General features: G+C 36.9%; 3 protein-coding genes across 5 annotated transcripts in view; all 3 read right to left on the bottom strand.

Annotated features, from left to right (window-relative positions):
* The window catches only part of LOC18783430 (2-methylene-furan-3-one reductase), a 7,047-nt gene extending 3,259 nt beyond the window's left edge, over positions 1-3,788 (bottom strand). Inside the window, exons 1-4 of one of the 2 annotated variants that reach the window (XM_007216724.2) lie at positions 3,457-3,780; positions 3,014-3,337; positions 2,749-2,908; positions 2,146-2,665 (exon numbers count right to left, since the gene is read on the bottom strand). In XM_007216724.2, coding sequence (XP_007216786.2) covers positions 2,400-2,665; positions 2,749-2,908; positions 3,014-3,337; positions 3,457-3,681 — 975 coding nt within the window. In that variant the 5' untranslated portion in view covers positions 3,682-3,780 and the 3' untranslated portion in view covers positions 2,146-2,399. Of the gene's footprint in view, positions 1-2,145; positions 2,666-2,748; positions 2,909-3,013; positions 3,338-3,456 lie in introns of those variants that run through there. The other variant, XM_007215954.2, reaches the window with a different exon arrangement.
* Positions 5,755-7,452, bottom strand: LOC18782358 (2-methylene-furan-3-one reductase). Of its 2 annotated transcripts, none has more exons than XM_020560185.1 (4): positions 7,064-7,447; positions 6,635-6,958; positions 6,352-6,511; positions 5,755-6,254 (listed from the first exon to the last, which is right to left on the bottom strand). In XM_020560185.1, the coding sequence occupies exons 1-4, from the start codon at positions 7,286-7,288 to the stop codon at positions 5,989-5,991; spliced, it is 975 nt and encodes a 324-aa protein (XP_020415774.1). In that variant the 5' UTR covers positions 7,289-7,447; the 3' UTR covers positions 5,755-5,988. The 2 variants fall into 2 exon arrangements, with proteins under 2 accessions (XP_020415774.1, XP_020415775.1); XM_020560186.1 differs by having other exon boundaries at positions 6,003-6,249; positions 7,064-7,452.
* Positions 8,518-10,738, bottom strand: LOC18783184 (2-methylene-furan-3-one reductase). Its single transcript, XM_007215622.2, has 4 exons — positions 10,083-10,738; positions 9,555-9,875; positions 9,295-9,454; positions 8,518-9,127 (listed from the first exon to the last, which is right to left on the bottom strand). The coding sequence occupies exons 1-4, from the start codon at positions 10,299-10,301 to the stop codon at positions 8,859-8,861; spliced, it is 969 nt and encodes a 322-aa protein (XP_007215684.1). The 5' UTR covers positions 10,302-10,738; the 3' UTR covers positions 8,518-8,858.

Genomic DNA, 11,643 nt, shown 5'->3' with positions numbered 1-11,643 from the left:
GGGGGGAGGGGAAGGGAGAAAGTGTTGGGGGATGTGATGGGTTTGGGTTTGGGCAAGGGCTTGGAGATGGGTCTCAGGTGGGGCAAGGGCTGGGGATGGGTCTCGGGTGGGAGCAGGGTCTGTGAGGTTGGGTTGATGAGGGGGGCGGGGGTGCCTCAATGGGGTTTGTGGTCGATGGGGTTGCGGGAGGAGAGAGAGCGAAAGAGATTAGAGGGAGAAGGTGGGGGATATAAAAGGGGAAGAAGGGGAAGGGGAAGGAGGAGGAGGAGGAGGAGGAGGAGGGGCATGGGAGGGGGAGAGACAGAAGGGGAATGAGGGATGGGTTCTTCGGGTTGGGGGGGAGGGATGTGGGCTTGGCATTGGGTTTGGTTAAGTGGGACTCACGAAAATTTTTTTCTTCAATTTTTTTCAAAAAATAATTTTTTAAATGATTTAACATAAAATTGGATGAAATGTTGAGGATTTAGACGACATAGAAAAAATTGGCGAAAAAAAAAAGTTCATATATTTAATTTTCTTAAAAAAAAAATAGTGGGTAAATCAAAATTTATGTACAAATTTAGAGGGCAAATCAAGAGTTAAGCCTTAGTTAAAAGATGGTAGATTTCCTAATTGTTATGTTATCAAACACAATATAATCTTTTGATGAATTGCCTTTATCTGTATTCGAAGTGGAATGTCTATGTAATGGGTAAACTTGTAGAACAATAAAAAAAATAGGGCAAAAAAAAAGAAGGAAAATACTTCATGCCTCTGTGCCAATATTACTCTCTCTCTCTCTCTCTCTCTCTCTCTCTCTCTCTCTCATGATGTTACATAAGAGCATTTACAATGATTAGGAGCAATGCAATTTTATTGCATGAAATTGAAATAAAACAATAAAATCTCAATTGCAATGGTGTGATTTAGTTCATTGCAATAGATGCAATTGCAATAAAGAGTGCTATGTGATGAACCCTCTATTGCAATTGCAATAGACTAACCATGAGATCCACATGTCAATAAAAAATATATAAACTACAACAATTAATGCATTATGTTGTTAAGAGCATCTGCAATGGTTGTTCAATAGTTCTATGCAATAGAAAAAAAAAAATAATTAATTTGTTTTTTCAAATATATTCAAAATTGGTCTCTTTTTGAAGAGTTTTTATCAAAAATAGCCAAAATTTAACCCCCAAATTCATAAATGTCAGTTTTTTAAAAAACTTTCAAATATAGCCAAAAACTCACTTAAATTGACCCAAATGCCCTCTAAATTAAAACCTAACCAAAAAGCATGCTCTTCCAAGCCGTAACCTATTGAGCACAAGCCTCACCCTCCACCCAGCCTACCCTCAAACACAAGGACACTGCCCCTCGCCAATCACCCTTAATGGAAAGCAAAGTTAATATAGACAAGTTTGTGTTGAGGGAAGATAGTCTATGAACAGCGAGGGCCTTGCAATTTTTCTTGACCTCTTGTGCTGAGGGAAGGCAGCAACACATATGATGGTTTGCAAGAAAATTTAACCCCTGATATCATATGCAGACTAGCAGTATTTATGATACGAATTTTGCAAGAAAGTTCAACTTTTTTTTCTCAATTAAAAATTATTATGTCAAGAAACCGACTTTAACTTTTTTTATTGTAAAAAACTCCCAAACCCACCGAATCAAGTCATAGCCGCAGAGATGATTTTTATTGCTTGGATTTATGAAAACATCGGCTGTTCCTTTTCTTCTTCTTTTTGGTAATTACATTGTCATTTTTATGATAGGATTCATAGGCATGATTAAGTTGACGAAGCCAATCTTGTTTTTGTGCTCTTGCTATTTTGGGTTTTAGCTTTTAGGTGTAATTGAGTTATAATTTAGAGGGCATTTGGGTCAATTTAAGTGAGTTTTTTGCTATATTTGAAATTATTTTTAAAAACTGACATTTATGAATTTGGGGGTTAAATTTTGGCTATTTTTGATAAAAACTCCTTTTTGAAGATCTCTTTGAAAATATTTCAATGATACAATTTTTTAGTGTTATTAAATTTTATTTGAGTATGTAAAAAAAACATGTAAGTAAATATAACTATTGATATGAAGCTATTGAACTATACCATTACAAGTAAAATTGCAGTTCAATTCAATAGATGTGAAAATAATTCAATATTGAACTATGAAGTATTTGGCATCTATTGAATAACCATTGTGAATGCTTAGAAATATAGACATTGACTTCGAGCCAGAGAAGTATTTCTCATAACAAAGGGGGATACAAATTATAAACTCCAACTTATATTATACAACATCAATCTTGCATTCCCTAACTACATACAAGTAGCTAGTAATTAAACCAAGATTAAGCATATATATATATATATTTATTATACGAGACATAAACTCTAATTGATCTCAGCTGAGGGTCAGGGGATGGGATACACAACCACCTTTCCAGTAGCCCTGGAAGTTTGAAGGTAGGCAAATGCGTCTATGGTCTTAGAAAATGGATACGGGCCTGTGGGATCAATCACTGCCTTCACCTTCCTACTCTCCAAGTAAGGCTTGAGTTTCTCCAAAATGGACCCAGTTGAGGTGAGCACAAACATGGAGGCTGGTGGTGTTATTGGACCTATTAATGTCACCACCCTTCCCCCTTCTTTCACTGCCTTCACTGCCTTATCCGATTGACCTGTATTTTTGTTCATTTCAAAATTATTTCCCTTTTATTTCACATAATTAGTAAACAAATAGAAATGAAGAATAATTATTTACCAACTGCATCATACACCACATCAAATTTCTCAGGCAGGTCTTCAACGTTTTCCTTAGTGTAGTCAATAGCCAAATCAGCACCCAAGCTTCTTAGCAAATCAAGTTTTTTAGTGCTCGCCGTAGCTGCTACTCTGGAGGCACCAAAAACATGCTTTGCTAGCTGCCACAAAATTAACACAAATATTAACCTAAAAACAACCAAAACATTGGGAGGATTGTTTGAGGTAAGCTAGAAGAATAAGAACAAAAATGAACATATATGTACCTGAATAACATGAGTTCCACAACCCCCAGCGCCTCCCAAAACAAGAATGGACTGGCCAGCAGAAAGCCCAACTCGTTTCAGCCCTTCATAGGCTGTCTCAATAGCCGCCGGAAGGCTAGCAGCTTCCACAAAGCTCAGGTTTTTGGGTTTCAGAGCCAACAATCTTTCTTCTGCAGCAGTGTACTCTGCCAAAGTCCCAAACTTCTTCAGGTTTATGCTACCCTCCTCATTGATATCCCCATACACTTCATCCCCAATGTTAAATTTGCTGGCTTTGCTTCCCAACTTCACCACCACACCAGCCACATCAAACCCTGGAACTGTCTGCAAACAAATCAGATTCATAAATTCATAATGATAAGTTTTTAGTTAGTTAATGATTTAATTATGGAAAAATGAAAAGAGAAAAATGAAGAGGGGGCAGCTGAGTTGAGTGAGCTCACAGGCAGAGCAGTGTCAGTGGCCCTGAAAACGCCAAGGATCCTCTTGGCATCAATTGGGTTAAGAGCTGCAGCAACAACCTTGATCAGCACCTGGTCTTCCTTTATTTGAGGAACAGCCACATTTGTTTCAAACTTCAAAACATGTGCAGTTTCTCCATGCTCTCTGTAAATCCAAGCCTTGTTTACAGAGGGTGGTGTGGTGGATACACATGAAGCATCGGCCATGTTGGATGTACAGGAAAGAAACTTTGGTTAATTGTGGTAGAACAAGAAACCAACCAGACCCTGCTTCTTAGAAAGTCTGAGAATGAGATGGAAAATGGGGAGGGAGACTGGGTATTTATTTACTGGTTTTGTTTTGAGCAAGTAAAAAATAATACATTATTCTGTCATAATCTCAAAAGCTAACTGCCTTCAAAATCAAAACCCATGCATCATTGCTTTGCTACTATATATTTCTTTGTCCGCATTCGTCGAAAATTCTCGTCCGTTCATCTTTTTCGCTTATTTTGCTAGTATTAAAATGGAAGGTCTTTATTTTGTTTTTTTTTTAAAGACCTTTCTGATGATGACGTACTAAACTCACGCACACTACACGAATGTTAGAATTCGAACTCAGAACCTTACATGAGGAAGTAAATGCTTCAAACTACTATACTAGTAGGTCCTTTATTTAAATAAAAAACCCCATGATATTAACTTATTATTTGCGTCATAAATTATAACAAAGTGCCACATCATTACCAATCCAGCATACTTTTTACTCTCACCTGAATTTTGTATGCCAATTGGTTGTAAATTTATGTACAACCAATTGTAGGGAGATGTTACTTTCATGACTAATTGTCTATCTTGTTATGCCATACTTCCGAAGTCATTCACGTCCTTTGGTTTCCCCTTATTGTCATTGGTTGTTCGTATAGGTTTGTTATATAGTTTTATTTTCTCATTTGAAAAAAACAAGACTATCACGTAAACTCGTTTTTGGATGTGTAAATTTAACTGATAATTTGATAACAGAAAATAAGTTCAAATGGTTTGTAAGGTCCCAAATTTAGTACTAGCTCTCTAAATGTTATGTTTGACACCTCAACCACAGATGCTCTCATTAATTAAAGATTGCGAAAGAAAACTAAGACAAACTGAAAGAGGAAGAAGGTGGTGGATCCCATCGGCGGCTGGGTGGAGGTCGGTGAACAAACATTTATCGAATTATATAATGATCCATCATGTACATATATTATTAGTTAAAAGATTGTGGATTTCCTAATTGTTATTTTACCAAATATAAGATAATCTTTTGATGGATTGCCTTTGTCTGTATCCATAGTGGAATATCTCTGTGTGTAACTGGTAAACTTGTACAACAACAACAAAAAAACAAAACAAGGGAAGAAGAAGAAATTTTTTGGCAAAACAATAAAAAAAAATTATATCTTTAATTTTGTTTTAAAAAAAAATAGTGGGTAAATAAAAAATTAGGTACAAGTTCAGGGGGCAAATTAAGAGTTAAGCCTTAGTTAAAAGATGGTGAATTTCCTAATTGTTATGTTATCAAACATAATATAATCTTTTGATGGATTGCCTTTATCTGTATCCGTAGTGGAATGTCTGTGTAACTGGTAAACTTGTAGAACAATAAAAAAAAGGGCAAAAACATAGGAAAATACTTCATGCCCCTGTGCCAATATCATTCTCTCTCTCTCTCTCTCTCTCTCTCTCTCTCTCTCTCTCTCTCTCTCTCTCTCTCTCTCTCTCTCTCTCATGTGGTTACATAAGAGCATTTGTAATGGTTAGGAGCAATGCAATTTTATTGCATGAAATTGAACTAAAACAATAAAATCTTACTTGCAATGGTGTGATTTAGTTCATTGGAATAGATGCAATTGCAATAGAGAGTGCTATATGATGAACCATCTATCGCAATTGCAATAGACTAACCATGAGATCCACATGTCAATAAAAAATATATAAAATACGGCAGTTAATACATTATGTTGTTAAGAGCATATGCAATGGTTGTTCAATAGTTCAATGCAATAGAAAAAAAATAATTTATTTATTTTTTCAAATATATTCAAAATTGGTCTCTTTTTAAAGATATCTTTGAAAATATTTCAATGATACAATTTTTTAGTGTTATTAAATTTTATTTGAGTATGTGAAAAAAAATGTAAGTAAATATAACTATTGATCTAAAGCTATTGAATTGTACTATTACAAGTAAAACTGCAGTTCAATTCAATAAATGCCAAAATAGTTTAATATTGAACTATGAACTATTTACCATCTATTGAATAACCATTGTGAATGCTTAGAAATATAAACATTGACGTCGAGCCAGAGAAGTATTTCTCATAACAAAGGGGGATACAAATTATAAACTCCAACTTATATTATACAACATCAATCTTGCATTACCTAACTACATACAAGTAGCTAGTAATTAAACCAAGATTAAGCATACATATATATATTAATTATACGAGACATAAACTCTAATTGATAACTCTAATTGATCTCAGCTAAGGGTCAGGGGATGGGATACACAACCACCTTTCCAGCAGCCCTGGAAGTTTGAAGGTAGGCAAATGCTTCAAGGGTCTTAGAAAATGGATATGGGCCTGTGGGATCAAGCACTGGCTTCACCTTTCCACTCTCCAAGTAAGGCTTGAGTTTCTCTAAACTGGACCCAGTTGAGGTCAGCACAAACATGAAGGCTGGTGGTGTTATTGGACCAAATATTGTCACAACCCTCCCCTCTGCTTTCACTGCTTTCACTGCTTTGTCCGACTGACCTATTTTTTGGTTCATTTTAGAATTATTTCGCTTTCATTTCACATAATTAGCAAACAAATAGAAATGAAGAATGAAGATTAGTTCTTAATTAATTACCAACTGCATCAAACACCACATCAAATTTCTCAGGCAGGTCTTCCACACTCTCCTCAGTGTAATCGATAGCCAAATCAGCACCCAAGCTTTTCAGCAAATCAAGTTTTTTAGTGCTTGCAGTGGCTGCTACTCTGGAGGCACCAAAAACATGCTTTGCTAGCTGCCAAAAAATTAACACAAACATTAACCTAAAAACAAACAAAACAATATATGGGGGGATCATTGAAACTGCTTTACCTAAGCTAGAAAAATATAAGAACAAAATTAATTAATGAATGTGTACCTGAATAACATGTGTGCCCAGCCCCCCAGCGCCTCCCAAAACAAGAATGGACTGGCCAGCAGAAAGCCCAACTCGTTCCAGCCCTTCATAGGCAGTCTCCATAGCCATTGGAAGGCTAGCAGCTTCCACAAAGCTCAGGTTTGTGGGTTTCAGAGCCAACAATCTTTCTTCTGCAGCAGTGTACTCTGCCAAAGTCCCAAACTTCTTCAGGTTTATGCTACCCTCCTCATTGATATCCCCATACACTTCATCCCCAATGTTAAATTTTCTGGCTTTGCTCCCCAACTTCACCACCACACCAGCCACATCAAACCCTGGAACTGTCTGCAAACAAATCAGATTCATAAATTCATAATGATAAGTTTTTAGTTAGTTAATGATTTAATTATGGAAAAATGAAGAGGGGCCAGCTGAGTTGAGTGAGCTCACAGGCAGAGCAGTGTCAGTGGCCCTGAAAACGCCAAGGATCCTCTTGGCATCAATTGGGTTAAGAGCTGCAGCAACAACCTTGATCAGCACCTGGTCTTCCTTTATTTGAGGAACAGCCACATTTGTTTCAAACTTCAAAACATGTGCAGTTTCTCCATGCTCTCTGTAAATCCAAGCCTTGTTTACAGAGGGTGGTGTGGTGGATACACATGAAGCCTCGGCCATGTTGGATGTACAAGAAAGAAACTTTGGTTAATTGTGGTAGAACAAGAAACAAACCAGACCCTGCTTTTTAGAAAGCCGAAGAATGAGATGGAAAATGGGGAGGGAGATCGGGTATTTATTTACTGGTTTTGTTTTGAGCAAGTAAAAAATAATACATTATTCTGTAATAATCTCAAAAGCTAAAAAACAAGCTGCAATGGGCAATCAAATTTTGACATTTGCTCTTGCTGCCTTCAAAATCAAAACCCATGCACCATTGCTTTGCTATTATATATTTTTAACTCCACTGGATGTTATGTTTGACACTTCAACAACAGATGCTCTCATTAATTAAAGATTGCGAAAGAAAACTAAGACAAACTGAAAGAGGAAGAAGGTGGTGGATCCCACCGGCGGCGGGTGGAGGTCGGTGAACGAACATTTATCGAATTATATAATGATTCATCATGTACATATATTATTAGTTAAAAGATGACGGATTTCCTAATTGTTATGTTATCAAACATAATATAGTCTTTTGATGGATTGCCTTTATCTATATCCATAGTGGAATATCTTTGTGTGTAACTGGTAAACTTTTACAACAACAACAAAAAAAAAAAAACAAAACAAGGGAAGAAGAAGAAATTTTTTGGCAAAACAATAAAAAGGTCAAGGGGAACCACCTCAGCCAAGGTGTTTTCGATCCTTATTACATTGCAGCAAAACAAGTAACCAAAAACAAAGCAAGTAGCATGAAAAACAAGTAACGAAACTCCGACTTATGTAACATGTTTCTCACATTCCCTCCTTCATATTTTATTTTATTTATGAGGATCTCACATATATTTACATGTGTGCGCGTACATGCTCGCTTGCCAAACTCTCAACTCTGTATCTCATGGGGATGGGATGGGATACACAACCACCTTTCCTATAGCTCTGCTACTAGCTTGAAGATAGGCAAATGCTTCAAGGTTCTTAGAAAAGGGATATGGGCCATTGGGATCAATCACCGCCTTTACCTTCCCACTCTCCAAGTAAGGATTGAGTTTCTCCAAGATAGACCCACTAGAAGTCAGCATAAACATGAAGGCTGGTGGTGTTATTGGGCCTTCCACTGTCACAACCTTCTCCCCCCTTTTTCACTGCCTTCACTGCCCTATCCGACTGTCCTGTTTTGTTAATTTCCAAAACACAAAAGCAGATAAACCATAAATTAATTAATTAATAAAATGAAGAATGAATTATATCCATATTGAAGTGTTTTGTTTTGATATATCAGCAGAGAAAGAAACAGCAATGAAGAATGTTCAAAAATTGACCAACTGCATCATAGACTACATCAAATTTCTCAGGCAGGTCTTTGAAGTTGTCCTTGGTATAATCAATAGCAAGATCAGCACCCAAGCCCCTCAATCAAAACTCCCAACTTCATATATAATACATATAAGCATCTCACATCCCCATTATTACATCATTATTACATGTTACAACACTTTAAGTTTACACAACCAGCAGATTACAAATACATAACTCACAAACTGACTGATTGCCTGCCTGCCTGCCTGCACAATCTCTATCATCTTTCTTATGGGATGGGATGCACAACAACCTTCCCTGTAGCCCTGGAAGTTTCAAGGTAGGCAAATGCTTCAACAGTCTTGGAAAAGGGATATGGGCTTGTGGGATCAAGCACCGGCTTCACCTTCCCACCCTCCAAGTATGGCTTCAGCTTCTCCAATACAGTCCCAGTTGAAGTCAGTACAAAATGGACGGCAGGTGGTGCTGCTGGACCTGATACTATTGTCACTACTTTCCCACCTTCTTTCACTGCCTTCACTGCCCTATCTGACTCCCCTGTTTTTTATTTTATTTTTTTTGCCAAAAACATCATAAAATAATGAGTCTTTGATTCATTCCTGGTAAATAAATAAACCAATAAACTCCCCTGTTGGTCGGTGCATGCCTTATATGGATGACATCATGTATCGAATTGTTAAAGAAACCAGAATGAAGAATCTTACCAACTGTATCATATACCACATCAAATTTCTCAGGCAATTCTTCAAACTTCTCCTTGGTATAGTCGACAGCCAAATCAGCACCCAAGCTTCTCAACAGCTCCAGTTTTCTAGTGCTTGCAGTTGCTGCTACTTTTGAAGCACCAAAAACATGCTTTGCTAGCTGCCCAAATTAGTGGAAATGTTTTCACTTTAATTCCATATACAGTTTGTGGTATATATAGCCTCAAGACATTTTGGAATTAGAAATAAAATTACTTAACCTGAATAACATGTGTGCCCACCCCCCCAGCGCCTCCTAAAACAAGAATGGATTTACCAGCAGAAAATTCAGTTCGTTCAAGCCCTTCATAGGCAGTCTCAATGGCCAGGGGAAGGCTAGCAGCCTCAACAAAACTCAGATTTTTGGGTTTCAGAGCCAAAACTCTTTCTTCTGCAGCAGTGTACTCTGCCAAAGACCCAAATTTTTTTGGCTGCGCAGCTTTCTCATTGAGATCCCCATATACTTCATCCCCCACCTTAAACTTTGTTACTTGGCTTCCCACTTTCACCACCACACCAGCAACATCATACCCTGGAACAGTCTGCAAAACAAATTAATTCAATAAACAAGAATTCTTGCTACATTCTTTGTCACTTGCCAGCCCAGCTATATTACTAGTAACAGTAAACATGCTAAATGGTAACATGCAATAGAAACATAACAAGGTGACAAAACTTCCTTCATTAAAACCCAATTCAAAATAAAAACAAATACATTAAAAGAAAATGAAAGAGAAAGAGGCTCTCACAGGTAGAGGAGAGTCGGTGGCCTTAATATACCCAAACATCCTCTTGTAATCAATTGGGTTAAGAGCTGCAGCAACCACCTTGATGAGCACCTGGTCTTCCTTTATTTCCGGCACAGGAACATTGGGATCAAGTTTCAAAACATCTGCAGACTTTCCATATTCTGAGTACACCCAAGCCTTGTTTACAGAGGGTGTGGAATCAGTTGAAGCTGCAGCCATTGATAACTAAAATGCACAGAAAAACCAAACTTTGAGGGGAATTGAAGGATTTTCTTGTCGTAAGCAAATGAGTGTGATGAGCAAACACACTCAGATAGCTCTTCCACTTTAATAGAAAGAGATCAATATCAACCAGGTCATCATGGGAGGGAGGACCTATGAGACCCTGACAGCGTGTCGTTTTGTTGGCGAAGGAGAAGAATGTGGATGAAGCTTGGATATTTACGTACGTACGTGGCCATAGAAAGAAGAAAGGAAAAATAAATGTCAAATTATGCATCTGGATGCATATTATGACTCAGGTTCATTGTGCCAGAAGAGAACAGGACAATGCAATTGGAAAACCTTCTTTTTTTGTCTTTTTTTTTTTCACAAGAAATGTATGCAATTGAAGTTTTGCTTCTTGTTTTTCTTATTTGTCACACTCAGTAAGAAAAATAAGTAGAAAGAAAGAGAAGAAAAAGCAATACTTTTTTTCTTTTCTTTTAATGCAAGTCATGGTCTAAACTACAAGATGATAATGTTTCTCACACGTGGCATAGTTTGACTATTTGCCATAGTAAAGAAGGACACATTTTTTTTTTTTCAAAGATGAACTTCATTAAATAAACTTCAACAGTACAAGACATTTAAAATACCAATTTTAAGAGGGTAACAAATTGACATGTGAAAAACAAAATTAGAGCGGACAAAAGTCGCATTAAAACTGCTAGCCCACATCACCACATCCACAATTAATCATATGCTCAAACAAAGGCCACAAACCCAACATGACCAAAACCTTAAAGCAACTCATGAGCCTAAATGAATCCTATCACCATCACCTGAAAAAACGTTGTCATAGCCACACCCACCACCATATTCGTAACAGATTTGGGGAAAATATGATTTCTATTGATTTATCTGCATATAATAGTGAAAAAAATAAACAAAAACAAGAACCATGTCAAAGAACAATTGAGTGATTTATAGCAACTTCGGTCAAAGACGATGTAGAATTAAAAGAGAACATAAGCAGTGTTAGAGACTGGGTTTTGGAAGAAGGATTTACTTGGGAACATAACCTAAAAGAGGTGATGAAAAACTTCAATTTGAGCATTGATAAAAAAAAAAAAAAATCACCACAAAGGGTTTCTTATTCAAAACATCCTTTTTTTCCAATAATCAAATACTTTTATTAGAGGCAAACACGAACATTAACATCTCCAGCTAAGGTATTAAACATTCAATCTGGAGATACAAAATCCCAAGAGTAACTACCACCTATCCTACAGTAAAAGTTGCAACTTTCATGGGTAACTTTGTCGCGCTGTGAACTTATTCACCAACTTAAAATGAAAAT

This window comes from Prunus persica, chromosome G3 (assembly GCF_000346465.2).
Source record: "Prunus persica cultivar Lovell chromosome G3, Prunus_persica_NCBIv2, whole genome shotgun sequence".
Lineage (NCBI taxonomy): Eukaryota > Viridiplantae > Streptophyta > Magnoliopsida > Rosales > Rosaceae > Prunus > Prunus persica.
Note: the sequence above shows the minus strand (reverse complement) of the source record. Positions and strands in the feature narration are given on the sequence as shown.